A 17,762-nucleotide genomic window follows, 5' to 3' on the forward strand; every position below is an offset into this window, starting at 1 on the left:
GATAACCTCCACTCAATTTTCTTGGCCATTATCCATGATTTGCAATATAAAAACATAAAAACATATTTTCTTTAAAAAATGGTGCATCAAACTCGAGGACAAAGAGAACAGAACTTTTTACATGAGTAAACAAGTTACAATTATTCATAATCTATAAAATCAGTATTTCATCAACAATAGATATATAAATTACATTGAAACTAAAGACATTATCATCTTTTTTCACATGTTCCTTTGCTCTGGCCTTCAATTATACACTCAAATGTACATCAATAGAAAGTTTGTTTTGCAGTAGGACAAGAAATTGCTGATCCATTCATTTTCACCAGAACCACAGTAGCTATGTATCATATAACCTTCTACTCATATAGTGATATGAAGGAAAATTCTTTTTTTTTAAATATATAGAATTACAACCAAGGCAACAAGGGTTTTATCTACTTTGGTGTTACTATCCAAGAGACCGGGACTTCCAGGTCATTGCCCAGAAAAGGAGTCAGATCTTGGGTTTACCTGGAGCTCTTTTACTCCACCTACCATTAATAGGGATTTGGAAGTGCTTTGTACCATAGGCAATATTGCTTAAGTATAACATGTAGTTAAAGGGGGAGATTGATAATGGATGTGTTTCTGATAAAAGTAAATTTTTAATTTTTAAACTGAAGAATGGTGGTTGATACTCTAAAAGTATATATAAAGCACGAGGTTAAAAACAAGGAAGTAAAGAGTATATACTTGCTGATAATCACTTTATTTTGCTAAAATCCACTAGAGATCATAAACTGAATAATAATAAATCATTGCAGAGTTGCACAGAAAGATTAAGAGGTTTGTAGATGTCCTGATTTTTAAGGTTCAGAGAGCAATTGCTTTCCCCAAGTATTCAGTTATCTCTAAAGATGGTCAACTAACAAAGGCATCATTAATATGAGAGCACAATTGTTCCATCAACTTCAATTTCCCAAAATGGATATTCCTGCCCCTTTAGTGATGACACTTGCATTAACATGTCAGATAGTCTGTGCAAGGAGTCAAATAAATGGGTTTATGTTCTGTAGTATAAATTAGTCTTCTGATGGTTGGGAGGAGCAGTTTTATTACTATTTCAGGCAACACAACATTTGACATACGGTGTGTAATAGATCAGAAACAGATACGGGAGGGGAAAGATACAAACATTTGCTTGAGAAAACAGTCTTGGTAACAAAAAACAACAGCATGAAGGATGTCTGAATCGTTCTTTTTAACAAACCATGAATCAGTACAAAATCTCCTCCAATCAGATCTTTTCAGTGCGTTAAAGATTTTGGAATTAGATTGGTTAAATTCTGGGCCAACCAGAAACTCCCTATATAATTCTATACACAAGAAAAACCATAGCAAATTATAAAACAGGGGAATTCCAAAACAGACCTGGTCTCTTGTGAGCAACAAAACTCATTGTGGGATGGAGACAAATGTGAAATGTGATGAAGATTAAATTTGGTCATAATTTGCCTGGTTACATTTTGAGTTTACAAATTCAGTCAATCTTAATTATAATTGTAAGGAAGTCTAAGTTTCAAGTTTCACATTTAAAAATTGTTGAAAAATACAAAAGCTTCTACTTCTAATTTTTTTAATTGTTTTAAAACTTTTCAAACTTCTCAAAGTTGTCAAAGTTTAGAAAACAAAAACAGCAGCTGAATAATCCAGAAAAATGTATTTGTTTTCCTAGAAAAATAACGTACACCCTCATATAGCACAACAACTATCTCTCAAAGGTTTTGTGGAATTAAGCAAATCTAAAAAATAAATTCTTGCTAGAATTTTCACTCACAGGTGAAATGTTGCATTGTTATCTTTGAAAAACTGTGGGAGCTAAAGTATTTAATAATAGACATGTATCCCAATTTATAGAAATCCTAATTCAACATAACAAGCATATTGAGCAATCAAAAAACTGTGAGTACAAACTGGGTAACAACACATTTAAGAAAAGGTACACATGAAAGTTATAAATGTTAAAATATAACATAATAGATAACAAATGAATTAGCTTGTCTCTGAAGGGAAAGCACAGAAATGTGTAAAATAATGTACAACAATATAAAACAATATACTTTTGGCCACTTACTCGAGAAGGTGGTACATGTTGTGTTTTTGAAAAATATTAAATGAGTTCAGACGAAATATATAATTCTTGCTATTAGCAAGTTATAAACATTTTAGCTCTTTTTTACAGACAGGATAAAGCACCTTTCAAAGCAGTCAGTTGTGCTGCTGTGTGTTTGTACTTGTGGCAGTATCTTCAGTGCTATCATTTTTATCTGACTCTATAATCATCTTGGAGCATAGAAAGCATAACTCTATAGACTATCTGCAGTAGCAGTCAGCAAAAAGGAATGTGACAGAGATGTGGGGCTAACAGAAGATGAGAAGGAGCAGACATATAGAGAGGGAGAAGGAAATGGCAAGAAGATGGCAGGGGATGGTGTCCGAGATGGGGCTGGGCAGAAGAGGAGACAGTCAGGATGGGGCTTGGAGATAGTGAACCCGCATGGGAGGGTATCAGAAATTAAAGAAGTAGCAATAAAAGAACAGGAAACAATGAATAATTCCTGCACTAGTTCTGGGTGTGTTGCCTCAAGTTGATTCAAGGTAAGGATATGTTTTCTTGGATTTCGTTCTTGGGACCTTTAACTTGCCACTTAGATAAGAAAAACACACTATTTTCCGGACGTGTAAATAAAATAAAAAGAAATGTGCTTGCACAAAGTCTAAAAGAGCTAGTTTACCTAGTTAACAGTTATCCTGAAAATCTGGCAAAGGTCTGGACATTTGTGGGACACCCTTGGGACAGACATTTACGGTGTTGGAGGACTATAGCATGAGACACAAAACATGCTTAAACCTTTCCAGGACTGCTCATTATACAACTGGTGTGGGGTACAGAGGCAAAGGTAACTATTAACATATTATATACAGAAGTAGCTATTTCACCCACTATAAAAGAAGTTGATAATACAAATGCAATGCTCTTGAATGAATAGCCCTTACTTCAGGGCATGTTCTGAAAGTCCTGAAGCACAAGACTGCTACTTGGATGCCATGATATATCATTTTGGAGGATCGTGGGGGAAAGTATTTGTCGAGTATTTGTAGATAAAGAATAGCACTCAACCTTCAAACTGTACCCCTTAAATCACTATATTTCCTCAGTCTGTTGAGGTACAGCTCCATTTGTGGCTCTGAATGACAAATCAACACTGAAAAACCTCGAGAGTTGACGGCATTGATGCACTATGGCTGAGGACTTCACGAAGGATTGCGCATAGCCTTTCAAGATGGCATCCAGAATGAGGCAAATGTGCATTATTGAAACATTTAAAAAACAGTTCAGCAATATATAATGAGTCCATATATTCTACCAAGCAGTAAGACGATGTACTCTTTTCTCTTTAATTCTCATTGAGGTAGAGATCGTCATGTTTGGAAATTTCTCATTGATGAGAGTTCTGACCTGTAATAAAAGAAGGGGCATCATCAGTGAAATCATCGCCTCATCACTTTCTCAACATACTAACCTCTAAATCTTAAAATGTGAATCAAGATAAAAACGGACCTCAGCCATTGGCCATCTGAACTTTCCAGTACTCACTTGATGATGCCAATTGAGTATTTACAAACGGGCATTTAGGATATATTTTTCCTATAAAAGCTGATTTTCAACCAAGATAACATATCATGTTGAAGCAGGCAATGGTTAACCATTTGCAACATTCAACCAGGCATCACACATTATATCTACAGTAGTTCCATTTATGGAATATCTGCTCATGAATATGTAATACAACTAAAGCTTTTGAGGGAAATAGGTTACTCAAGCTATTCCAAAGCAAGAATAGGATATTCAAAACAAATTGCATTAAACGACTCAACCGAGTATGCCCATCAGTCTGGTCCACAATGGTAATCATGTTTGCCTGAGATTCCTTGGCTGGCATTTGGTGGTTAGACCAGAGGAACAATGCAATCCTCAGAGAAAATGTGACTGTTACATCTAACAACACAAGCAATCAGAAATAAAGTTAAATGGTTATGTTGTTAAAACTTCATAACAAGTTTAAAATAAAACTGGGATAAGCTGCTGGGACACATACAAACATTACAGAGATTGTTTAATGGGTTCAAAGCATAAGGGCAAAATATGTGGAATTTCATTAGATTTGAATAGGGGAAAAGATAATGTAATGTTAATCAATTAGATTCTGAAAAGTCTCCATGAATAGCAGAGTCCCTGGATGGAGGCCTTGGTGGTGGTGTTAAGGAATGGTTTATCTTCTACCCTGAATGAATTTAACCTTGCAACCATTTACAGTGGGTCAGTTGAGTGTTTGATTTTTATTTCAGTCTCAAAGATGTTGAAACAGCCACCACTGCCAAGACTGGAAACTTATACCAGTTAAAAGGCCTTTCTTTGGCTGCAGCTTGATGAAGGTTGGGGTGATGGGGAGTGGGGAAAGCTGGCATTTCAAATCACTCTCCAGCTTTTTCTAGACATGTTTTGCAGATTTAAAGAATTGAACATCATAAAGGAGTATTCATGGCTGGTTCTACCAATCCCAGTCCATTTCCTTCAGGTTGTTCCTGCTCAATAATTTACCCTGGATCCAGAACCATTTCAGCTGTCAGCAATTAGGCCTCCATAACCAAATTCTAAAAGCAGGCATTGTTATCTGCAGATGCTGGTCTAGATATTCCTGCAGACCAAGTCAGGAACCTGGTATTATTCATACTGAAATCAAGTCCTTTCCAGCAGGTGAATTTACAAGAAATGTCCACTTTTTAATACACTATGAGTTTGTTCTACCTATGAGTATTCCCAGAGCCAGTAACTTTCTGTGAGAAATAATTGCAAGCCAAACCACAACATTAAGGGCTTGATTTGTAGTTTGGCAGAGGGGTTTACTCCATCACAAACATAACGATTTATCCCATCCGCTGCATTACGATCCCATAACAGCCTACGGAGATCATTATAAGGTGGACAGGATATCTGTCACGTTTGTGACGGAGTAACCCGTCTGCCAAATGCAAAATCAGGCCCTAAGTTTAAAGTGCAATCTCAACTACCACTAAATACTTGTGAAGCACATTCTAGCAACTTCTTCAGCTGATATTTTACCAGGATATCCTGCACAGAGCTGGAGAAAGGAAATCTAACTCAGTCTTTCGTTTGAAAGAGGTATGCAATGGAAGGCCCATTCATGTGCTAATACTCAGTCAATGAAAATAAGTCAAATTCTCCCCACCTCTCCTCAATATTGTGTGTGTCCTTTTGAACAATTGAGCAAGAAAATTCATTAAGTAATTTTCTAAAGAAGAGCACAAAGGTCCTCCAGTCGCAAAAATATTTTTCATTAAGGCACCTGAACTGTCCGAGGCACACCTAACTACTTTTATTTTATTTTATGAGGAACTAATTATTTTTTTAGGAGGTTCTGAGTGTCAGCCTATTTCCCTGACATAGTTTCAGTGAAGGCCTACAGTGGTCAGAAATTCAGAATTCCAAATTAAAATAATGCAGATCATGCACAGTTAGATGAATTTCCTCACAAGAAAGCATAATGTAAATGAATACAAAAAAAACAATAAACAGTTGGACTGACCCTGTTCACTTAACATATTAAAAGGAGGAAATATAAACAATCTTAACATTTTTAAAACCTTATCCCTCATATAGTATATCAGCAAAACTGCTTTTTAAATTTAAGGTGGCATTCCTCTTTCCTTGAGAACTGTCAAAGAAGACTCTAGGTGATTTTTTTTATTTTTGTCTAATGGACACATTACATTTACTTATTCCATGTAAGCAAACGTGCTGGATTATCTGGCGTGGTGACTTATTTACCAAGACACTGAGGGCCTCATTGGGGATGCGGTCTAACCCCCACCAATGTGGTGGTCCGATAGCCACATTACGACTGTGGCAGTAGCGTCGCGGTCGGACCGCCAGATCCTCCACTCTACTGCCACAGGGCAGAATGGTGGTACTGGCGGTCCTATTCCGCCAGGGCAGCATTGCAAGCAGCACTCCCCTGGGGATTACAACTCCCCTCACCGCCAGCGGTTTATTGGTGGTAGCACTGCCATGAAACGGCTGGCGGAGATGGGGTGCAGGGGGTCCCCTGCAATGCCCATGCACTTGGTATGGGCAGTGCAGGCCCACCCCGGCCAGCCCCGTTCGCGATGTTCACTGTCTGCTTGGCAGACTGTGAACATTGCGACGGGTGCTGGTGCACCCTACGCACTACAGCATTGCTGCCGGCTCCATTACGAGCTGGAGACAATGCTGTAGGCTGTTTCCCGCTGGGCCAGCAGGCAGAAACTTTGTTTCCGCCGCTGACCCAGCGGGAAATTCGTAATGGGGCCCGAGGGAGGCAGCCGCACTGGCCGTAACCTGCCCGTCGGGACTTCCTCCGCTGAAGTTATAATGACCCCCTGAGAGTGACACCATACTGCTGAAATGACAAGTTATAAAGCTTTGTGTGATTACCTTTCTACTGGTATTTATGGTATTTATGGTATTTATTGTAGACTATTAATGACAGGTATTGTTTTTTTCCCTGTGCAAATGCAATTTTCAAAGTTTTAGGAAATGTTTCCCTGTCCAACCAAATCCTACAATTGTTTGCATGCCATTCTAGAAAAGCTGATTTGTTAACTGATTTGTTCGCACAGTCAGAACATAAGGTGAGATATAAGGCATGACTGCAAAACGTCCATTCTAATGAATAGGACCTGGTACAAAATGATGTGCTGGTTGATACTTTGCAGCTACTCAGAGTCGGACGAGAAGCACTGAAAAGAAGGGAAGTGCTCAAACAGACATTTTCTTCTTTGGATTCAGGAAAGCTTTACATTTCATCCGTGGCTTGTTACACTATCTGCTTTTTTTAGCATACTTGGATACCCAAAAGGATGAAGTGCAAACCAGGAAATTTTGACAGCTAAAGATTTGACAATTAAAGATTAACCCGGAACTGCAATAAAGCCTCTCTTGTTTAGAAGGCACTGGCTGAAAAAGAATATTAGATGTATGCCTTACTCTGATTTTTTTACACAAAAGCAATCAACAGCAGAAAACTCTGGTCTTGGGTACTGTAATATGTTAACTGCTGGCTCCTGCTACTTGACTGTGCTGCTTTCTGGTGATCTAACGTGCTCTGCAAGGTTGGTAGGAGGACAGCACATAAGAGACAATATGTTGGCCACTTGACCTTCCACTCACTAGCTCACCATGAGGCAAGGTACAAACATAGTTGCTTCATCCTCAATGCCTTGTATATGCTTTCTTCATAAAACATGGCATCCAAAGTCAATTAGTATAAGACAACCTAACCCCTAAACCTCCCTCAAGAAAGACTTTCTCTCTGAGAGGTGGGAGTGTCTGCAAACCTTTTCTTTGAGTGTCCTCAAAGGACACTTCTTTGAGTCAGTTTCACATCCTGCACCAAGTTTCTTATTCCTCCTAGGTAATGACCACGCACTTTGTGGTGGCTAGAAAAGTAGTTCTGTAAACAAGCTATAGTACAAGAGACAAGCTAGATTGTTGACGGAGAAGAAGCCTCAATGCTGAAGGAACACATTTTCAATCTGCCAATATGCAGAGATCACTTGAGATTGCTTTGTTAGTTTCCATATCACTCTTCATTACAGTTATCCTTTCACCATCTTCCTAATCTTTGTTTGGAAGCAAATCAGTATGTCCTACATCCCCCTGACCTAGGAGGGATTACAGAAATACATGGGGGGCGATAACACAATGAGCCATAAACAAGAAGCGAAAGACCATACACTTTGTTAAACATGTGACTTTTGCTAGGACTATATTTACAATACCTTAAATAATGTATGGCAAAACAAATAAGGGTTTGCAGGATGATGCACTCATTAAGCATCCTTCATGTACATAACAAAGTTAGATGATACTCACCTTTTCCAAAAGTTGCTTCTCAATTTCCAGGATACTCATAAATGGAAGTTTTCTTAAGATATCCAGTCGTATAGTGATCACCTGTGACTTTTTAACTATAATGTAAAAAAGAGAGTAAAACTAATACACTTTAGTATTGGTAATTCTTCGTCCTCTTCTCATTTAGATAAATGAGTTACTATATCCTGATTTCCCATGAAGTAACAAACAACATTTTTGCTTGGACTGGGTCATGGTGGACTTGGTTATCATTGGATTGCAGTCATTCCCAGTGCTTAATTTGAGCTGGTGGTTGCCAGTGGGGCCCATTGACACTCATTTTTGGGGACAGGCACTTAATTTTTCTCATCAGACATTAACCAAGAGCAATTGAGGGAAAGCCAAACATGGATGAAAGGAGGAAGAGAAAAACTGAAAAACCTTCATGAAGGGAGAAAGCAATAACCTGAATATAAAAGATAAATGGACCAGGTGTATAAGGTAGTGGATTAAAGAGGCATTAGGTGGATTCAATACCACTCACTTGTTGCTCTGAAATTTAAGAGGACCGACCACGGGCTTCCACACAGAACTTTAGACACTGGCACTCATTCTTTTACAACTTAAGCAATGGTCTTTCTAGAGAATGTGGAGTGTACACTAAGTTTAGTATCTATCAGACAATCAACCTCTGAATCACCCTACAGCTTTAAAACGTTGCTATACATTTTAGTAAGCTTAACATTCATATGTGAAATAAAATGCACACTTCAAGTTCATACTTTCTGTAAACCTTTTCTCAAAATAACTTTCCCAAGATTATATTTTCTTCTCCTGAATACAAAAGATTGAAACATACCACCAGTTAATGTTAACCAAAACAACTATTTACCACTTTCTTAGGTAGTAAAATACAGCTGCTGGCACTCTTTGACAATTTAAGACACAAAAGGCCAGATCACACAACATTTTGACTGGTGTTATTTCTCATCCTGAGTGGTAAGTAAGAGGGTGCTCAGACCAAACACCTTTTACCATTGTAAGATGAAGGCAGACATTAGTGGTGGTAATGTGTGACAAACACTGTGTATATTTATGGTATGGCATTGGTTGTGTGGTAGTGACATGTTGTGTTGTTTCTATGGTGGTATAATTAAGTATTGTTTTATAGCAATATGAGTTTGTTGTGTTGTACTATGGTTATTGTGATAATTGGATTTACATTTCGTGGTGTATATTTTAATTGTGTTGTTATGCTGCTTTCTGTATTTTACTGTGTTATGTTCTTTTCTTTACTTAAAAATATCAACAAATGGTGCTACATTTTCTGAATTATGCAGCACATATCTTTAGAGTTCCTATGACAATCAATCATTTACCACAGTTAAGGGTGGTAAATAGCACTTCCTCAGCTCTTTAAGTTTTTAAGACAACAGCCAACCCAAAACAGTGGCAGAAACGTTCCCTTAATATAGAACACCCAACACTCATTTTATGTGATACAGTCCCGGGGGTCGTGTCGCACAAAGCGACCACTGCTAGAGCTAGTTTAAGAAAAATACATTCACTGGCACTATTTCATGTCCTTGGTGGTAACTAAAAGCAATGCAACATCTTTGATCATTGTATTATAAAAACAGCATTCTAGAGGTGGTGATGTGTTAAAAGGATGTGTGTGGACATTTGCTGTGTGGCGTTTTGTTTTGGTGGGGATCTATTCTGTTATGTTTTTGTGCCTCTTTGTTTTTGATTTGCATTACCACAATTTGATCTTGGTGTGTTACTGCAGTTGTTGTTTTGTGTTCAGTTTTGAGTGCTTGTTTGACATATGCCCCTTTTTTTTTTAATGGTGTTGTATGTCGCTTTGTATATGTTATAGTGTTACGTTCTACTATTTAGTTTTGATATGTTAACAAATACTGTTACACTTCCAGCCAATAGTTCCACATACCTTATGCGTTCCTACACTAAACTGCAAGCATTACCACATTAGCACTCCAACTATGTAGGATACTAACCATCCAAAAACTGTGGCTTAAACTGTGTCTTTACTTAGCTCTTGCAGTACTCAATTTATGGCCCATGATCTCTACCACAGTTTTAGGCAAGTAATTCTTTGTCAGGAAAATTTTAAAGGTTTCTACTTCTTTTGTATATAAATGAAGCAGCATTTGTTGGCATATATAATGTATTAAAAATAACAGACACAAAACAACATCACAACACATTAACAACATAACAAAGTTCAATACAGCAAAACAGTCAATGCAGAACACAGCACACCCATTGAACAGCGCAACAATATCACTTTGCGATAATGTAGCACAAATGAAAACACATCACCAGAGAACTAAATGCAATGCAACAAATGTGCACAAATATTCTTGTCACACATTTCCACATCCGTAAACCTGCTTTCATAGTAAGGTGGTAAAATGTTTTTGCACCAAGCACTGCCTTTTCCTTAAGGACAGTAAATACTGCCACTCAAAAATGTTCCAGCCATAGTCAGTACATTTAGCAACCACAAGAGGCTCTCGGATGGTTGATTCAAACAACAAGATTGCTTTGACAGTTTTAAGTTCCATCTCAGATCATGAAAGAACAATCAGTAACAGAGATACTACTGACTGCCGCCATGGGTGAAATATGGGGTGTAAAAGAGTACTAAATTCTACCAATTTTTAGAAACCCTTAGTGCAGGATGTTAGCACTTAAATGACATCCCTTAGACATGCAATGGGTCCTACTTTTGATACCACTCTCTCCAGCTCACAAATGGGATATTGGTTCAGACCGGGCACCTTGTCTTTCCTCTAGTAGTTTTAAGCAGAGCTGCCAGAGTGATGCCCAGGTTAATGATGGCACCCCCTTCAGAGCTGATATATTCCTGTGAAAACTTAGACAACTTTGTACCAACTTAAAGTTTACATTTTAATTTATAAATAGAGCTTTTACCCAAATGTGTCCTGGCACTGGAAAAGAAAGATTGTATACGCAGACAATCTTAGATAATGAGGAAAACTATATATGAAACAAAACAGTTTTTAAAAATGTATCTCAACAGGTTGGGTTCTGCCCGAACATCAAGACTTACTACAAATGTTTACCTTCAGCTTGGGTGGGATCTGCAAAGAAACCTCACAGTACTCAGGCCATGTGAATTGTACTCTTTTGATCACTTGCAGATCCTGACAATCAAACCCACTAAGGTGTATGTTGAGACTCTCTGTCATATCTTTTGCCTTTCCATCAGTTTGAACTATCAGCCTGATGGGAGTGTGAAGTGTCCAATCCAGACAAGACTGTGCCTATGTCTAAGCCTTTAGAGTTAGGATTCTCAGTCAGATGCGTTGCACAAAGAACTGACAATGGAGCATGTTGTTGAAGCCTTTGAGTACCTCTTCACTCAAAAATCATTGGACCTCTGGTGGTAGATCATCATCATTGTCCAGAGCAGGCAGCCCACTTTGCCTGACTTCTGCTTTTAATTTGTTTTCCAACAACTGCACTTTGGGCAGTAACAACCCTTTAACCTCTGGAACAGACAGACTATTGCCATGTTCTTCCACTTTATGTTACTTCTATTCAGTGTTTGAGGGATCAAAATAAATTTTCTACCATGGTTGAATCAGCACTTGAAATCTTCCATTACCTCACTTAAGTGATGACACCATGTTTTCCATATCTATCTTGTTCACATTTCTAGATTCTCTAAGGATCAGGGCCCTTGGGGAGAAGAAGTATCCATTCCTTCAGTAAGGCAATTTATTCAGTTCCAGGGCATCCTCTTGGCCCACAATTCAGCCATGTCACTCATGGCTTGGATACCCATATTAAGGCTGCATGGGTTTTAAAATCACTGGGATATAACTGGCAGCTTGCTTCCTCTCCTACTACTCTTGCACGCATCTTGGTGCCACCATGTGTCAATCACAAGCTCCAGGCAGCCACTTATACCTGGAGTAGCTTGTATGATCAACTAAGAATCTCTATTACACACCTTCATGTCCACCTCCCAAGTGCCCCAAGAGACATCCATCAGTTATTCACAGATGCAGCCATTTTGCCTATCTTCAGGGAAGATTTCTCTGGCAAAATACAAGTAATTTGTACAGTAACAGGTCTGCTGAAAATCCTAATGGGTTGTCACCACTTTCAAGACTCTCACCAACCAGCCACTAACTCTTGCCAGTTGACCACCGCTCTGATGCCACATCCGTGCAAGAGCTCTTTAAGAACACAGCCATCTTGGAGTCTGGCAAGCTTCTCCCCAGGCACATACTCTTCTTGAACACATGACGGCTCAGAATACAAATGCTCATAACACAGCACAACAATATTACACAGAGTGTCCAGCTAACAATAGTTGATGCAATACAACTGCTGTATTGCTTGTCTTTTGGTTTGTGAAGCCGTGGTATTGTGGACTGAGCAGTGGTCATCCTCCTGTATAATGCGGAATACCGAAGAACAATGTGCGCTTCGTACCTTTGATATAGCTCATACTCCATTACATTGTTTCGGATGGTCACGCACATGAGGACCAATCTGGGCCATTCAGTACTATGTAAAATGGACACAGGGAAAACAAATGTTGCAATTAAGAACATTGACATGATTACTGCAATGTCTCCCTAAGTAAACTGAGGTGGGGAGCTAGAGAAACCTCCACCGGCCCTACTGTTCCCACTACGATTCCTCCCCCAATGGAGATTACCATAAACGTTCACTAGGCCTGAACCTTATGAAAGTAGTGCATCCGCACTCTGATATATCCAAAGTGATCCATTTGTTGAATTAATGAATTAGTTTTTGTAAATCATATAAATACCGAAAAGGGTGTCCTAGCAAAGCTTGGTAACTGGGAACCAGTGTACACGTGGAAGAGAATGGGTGACTGAGACATGAAAAGGAATATTCAGCACTTGCGCTGTCCCATTCTGTCCTATTTGGGGTTGAGAAACATCGAGTAAGATCATGGGTGCCTTACTGCCTTGCTCCAAAGCCATTCACTGGTCATTGGAGATAACTAGTAAGACAGACACAATACTATAAAGTTGACGGAAGCCTGATTGAGGCAGACGTAATAAGGAGGTAGCCTCCTAGTATTCAGAAAGGTGAGTGCTAATGTGCTTTTCCAGATTCTTAGAAGAGTTCTCAAGTGATGGAATTTGATGGCAGTTAAGCAGAACTTTTTTTTAGGGTAATAGTAGAACGAATTTGGAAATGGGAGGTACAGAAGCAGAGAGAATAGAATAATCACAGAAGTTAGTAAGATAAGTGAGAAAACTGTGAGATAGTTTTTGATAGATGTCCGCATGACAAGGGTTATGAGTGGAGTCAGATTTGAAGTGGCTATTAGAGTGGCCGTTGTGGCTGGGGTAAGCAGGCATGCAAAATCAGGTATTGAGAAGACTGACGGGGATGGGGAAATGGAAAGGGCAGAGCTCAAGAATAAGGTTGGCAGTGGTAGGTAGAATAACAGACAGGGAATCTTGATTATATAAATGGTGCACTGACCTACGGGGGCCAGAGGAGCACTCCAGCCACTACTGTCCTAGAACAAATCCTGTACTTAACAGGCAGATCTGCTGAGGCTGATCTTCCATCTTGCAGAGAAGGATTGCCGACTTCATTCTGGACTGGCACCCTGGCTCAGCTCTTTGGGTATGGGGGTTTCAGACTATCCACCTAGATTGGGCACAGGCAGAGGGTACACCCTCTGTGCTCTCAGATTGTAGGTAGCACTAGGTATGAATATACTGATCTAAGATCACCATGATTGGACTGTTTGTTCTTTTCACCATGTTAGTAACACTGGTTACAATGCTTTGTTTTGTCTGCCAAATAATTACAGCTCATTTGTGCAATAAAAGGTTACAAGTGTTTCAATGTACGTCTAAAAAATGTTATTCATATCTTTCTCGTTTTTACCCTGGGTACATGTGAGTAAAATAACAAAAGGGTAAGATCTATTTTCATAACTTACTTGGGAGTCAGAGTGCCATGTTTTAGGTTGCTGTAATCCCTGGGAAGGTTTTTTTTTTTTTTTTTTTTGGGGGGGGGCACTAAGAGCTACCTAGGAATTAGGTTGACAGTTCCTGATGGTGTAGATGGACTCAGTCCTCTCGTCCTGAAGTTCTGCTGCCCTAGTATGCAGTCCTACCTCTCTAGTGGGTGCCGTATAACAGTGCTAGGTTGTTATACTGGTCTAAATCAAAACAAAAAGTTAAAATAAGGAAAGGGAGGCAACCCAAACAAAGCTCTCAAACAGCATAAGGAAAACAATAGTGGAGTATGGAAAAATAGCTCAAGATGGTGCTGTGAGGGAGGGGATAGGTTGCTGGGCAACCAGGTGCTCAGCGACCACAGCTGTAGCAAAAAAAACAGAGAGTCCAGTGTCCTTAGGGTGCTGCGTAACAGAACTACTGGAAATGTAAAGAAGGTCAAAGAAAGGTTTAACTCAATAAAATAAACTTTCAAGCTAAAATAAAGGTTTGACTCAATAAAATAAACTTCAAAGCTAAAATAAAGAATATGCAGGAGAGAAATGGTCCAAATTAAAACAACAAGTTAAACTGAGCAAAGGAGGCAGATCAGGAAAGGTTTCCCAACATTACAAGCAAAGGAATGCTTAGGCACACTCATGTGGTGCTAATCAATCTCCTCTTAAGATGTTGGGTGCTGGTAGGTATGTTCAGGGTGGGGCCTTCATAGCCTGGGATGCTGTTGCAGATTACTTGGGTGTAGTCACTCTTTGCTCAGGCGTGCCATCTGCTGAGAGCCCTCTCTTTCAGCTAAAGAGGAATGTTGGAGTACTCCATTTGACTAGTGAACTATCTTATGTCTTTACAGCTCCCAGCAGCATCATTGCACCCATCAAACCTTCGAACAATCACACTTAAAGTGCATGTTATAGCCAAGCTCTCCAATTGTGAATTTAGCCTTTTGCTAGTGAAAGCTCAGCTCAACCTACAAATGCTTAAGCCTCACTCGCAATGAGTGAGACTTGTGGTTACTAGACAGACATTTGCGTTCAGCCTCAAGAGGCCACCAGCGCACACCAGTTATTACTATGGCAGGTGCCATTTTGAGCCTGATGCCAATGATTTGACCCTGTGTCTGAAGCAACCTTGCTGTCAGCACAGTTTAAGCAGTTTTTAGCCATATACCAACAAGTGCAACTACATATATACTTTCAAGTGCAGAACAGACCTATACCCTATTGTGGTGCATTTTGTGCCTTTTGTTTGGGGCCATTACAATTTAAACCTTGGCAAGCAAAGCTGCACAACTACAAAAGAACATTCCATTGATGTTTCCAGGGGCATAACGCAGGCCCCTGCAGCCCCTGTAGCACGGTGGAGCCTAACCCTTTAGGGGCCCCAAACCTTTCAAAGAGATCCCATTCTGCCCAAGGCCATTTAATATCTATGAGATATGGGAGACCCAGGTGTCCCTCTTCTCATTCTGCAGGAGCGCCATCATTTAACATTAAGCCACTGGATCTTCTAGGCGACTTTTGGAATTTCCAACCTTGTTTCCAAAGTTTGCCTAGTCAATACCCACTGTTATAGTGCAGTTGAATTATTTGCTGTGCTTCTGAATGTAGCACTGTTTATTGTGAAAAAGGGATGTTTCCATGCATCTTTCTTGGTGACATAGGCTGTGTTTCGGTGAAAAATGTTTGGAGTGGCATAACACTAGTTTTTGTCGTACCTTTATGGAGGGCATTTGTGTCTCTTTGGGAGGTTCTTCGAGTGATGCTTCTTCTTGTGCTAGTTTTTGGAGTGATGGCCCTTCCGTTTGCCCATGTTTCAGTTGTCTGCTTTGTGGTCGCACTTCCAGTCTCAGGAGACGCGCTCTGCATGCTGAGTGCAACAGTGATGGACAATATTCCAATGCTGAGCAACATGAAGGAGGCACTCGTGGTGCGGCCAGCTGATGAGGCTCGAGCAGCAGTTGTTGAACATGTTCTCGTCACCATGGTTGTACCTCTGTCAGGAACCACTGCAGATTCTGTGTTAATGAAGAAGACCTACTTACTCGGTATATAGACTGAGAAAGTGTAATACTGTTGCACGTCACTAAAGAATACTTCCATTTTGTACTCAGTGTAATGAATCACAGTGACATTTCCCCAGGCTTTGAAGACTTTGGGGGTAATTTCTAGTTAAGAGGAGAGGCAGCACCTCCGTAAATTGGCCGAACTCTAAGTTCATCCACTCTATTTAAAGTCAAAGAAAGTGCTAGGTTTCCTGCAGCAGAGTCTCAGCTAGTTCCATTTGTGTTAACCCTTGACCTGGGAACCTGTCCACCAAAGGGCCATTAGGTCTTAAAGTCACTCAGGACCCACAACTAATCAGGGGCACCCATTTAGCTGATGGTCAATGAATATCTGTGAGATAGGAGAGATTCAGGGGCTCCTCTTTAAATTCTGCAGCAGGAGGGCATCATTTTGCGTTACACAAGTGGGTCTTAATGACAATCACTCTGCCGTATTTGGGGCGTGTGACCACTTGTTTCCCCTACCGGAGACTGCAAGCCATGATGGTCCCCAGAAGAGAAACCACACAATGGGCCCATTGTGCAGGGAGAAAACTCCATGTGTGTCAGGTCCATCATTCTTTCATCTTTAGACAACATAAAACTTAACAGAGAGGGTGCATCAAACATGGCACCCACTCAGCAAAGCTTCAGGTCCTTCAACTGAAGGTGTTGAGATCCTGTCTGCTTTCCCAGAATCTCTAAATATGGTAGAAGATCCTCCAACAGGGAAGCAGAGACTATGTCCAATACCTACATTCTTTAATAAAATGGTACATCTCATTTATGTCACAGTAGCAATCACAGTTTAATTCCCTCCCAATGAAAACCCTTGAATTCTGTAACAGGTGGCTGAGTTTCTTACTCACAATATTTGAGAAACGTAAACTGTAGGCAGAAATCTTGCGTGAATAAGCTTTGGCAAAGAGAATCAGTTGGATGTATTTTAGGTGAAGGTGTTCTTTGTGGTGGTGTCTGCATGTGATGCAGTTTATTTGTGTTTGACAATGGTCTTGTGTTTATGTATTTATTCTTGCTGTTGTGGCCTATGACACAGTGGTGGTATCTGTGGCAATGAAGATGTGAATGTGACAGTGATGTTGTGTATGGCAGTGGTGTGATGTGTGTGGCAGTGGTACTTTGTGTGATAGTAGTTTATTATGGGCTGATGTTAGCTTAGACCTGCAAAAGGCAACCCATTTACATTGACGTTTGGCTTAAATGACAGCCTCAATTTCCTTGACTAAGAGTTCTTTTATGAGTGATCTCTTTGAGCCTACTTTATTTCCTATCTTTTATGAATCGTTGTGAACAGAGTCACAGATATAAAATGAACAAAGTATAGCAAACATTTAATAAAATTAATATTTAAAGTAGCCCATCTAGAAAGGGTGAATGGAGTGCTACGGTCCTTTAGGTCAAATCTATAAATATTCAAATGGCTTCCAGAGCATACTTCCTGGTTTCCAAAGGATTGCACTGGATTAGGACCCCTGTCAGTGAGTGTTCAATGCAGATGATGATTGTACTTCAGGACCAGACGTCTGAGAACAGTGCAGAAGGTACGATGGAAGTCATTAGCATATGGGCTCACAAAGGGCTCCGCCTGCTTCAAACTCTAAAGGAACCCCTAAATATTTTCTGCTCCCAGGAGAGGTATTTCAAACTGATAGACAATACTACTCTGACTTGAACACTCAATAATTATGATCTTTAGTATTTTGCTTGTCCACCTCCTCCATTGCCCCCCCACCCT

At 39.9% G+C, this 17,762-nt stretch overlaps 1 protein-coding gene across 2 annotated transcripts in view; it reads right to left on the bottom strand.

The window, feature by feature from the left end:
• Positions 1-435: 435 nt before the first annotated feature.
• Positions 436-17,762, bottom strand: part of LOC138265287 (mucin-2-like) — a 131,826-nt gene continuing 114,499 nt past the window's right edge. The window contains exons 11-13 of one of the 2 annotated variants that reach the window (XM_069212886.1): positions 15,680-15,979; positions 7,979-8,073; positions 436-3,502 (exon numbers count right to left, since the gene is read on the bottom strand). In XM_069212886.1, the coding sequence (XP_069068987.1) occupies positions 3,407-3,502; positions 7,979-8,073; positions 15,680-15,979 (491 nt within the window). In that variant the 3' untranslated portion in view covers positions 436-3,406. The remainder of the gene's footprint in view (positions 3,503-7,978; positions 8,074-15,679; positions 15,980-17,762) is intronic. The other variant, XM_069212887.1, reaches the window with a different exon arrangement.

This window comes from Pleurodeles waltl, chromosome 11 (genome assembly GCF_031143425.1).
Source record: "Pleurodeles waltl isolate 20211129_DDA chromosome 11, aPleWal1.hap1.20221129, whole genome shotgun sequence".
Lineage (NCBI taxonomy): Eukaryota > Metazoa > Chordata > Amphibia > Caudata > Salamandridae > Pleurodeles > Pleurodeles waltl.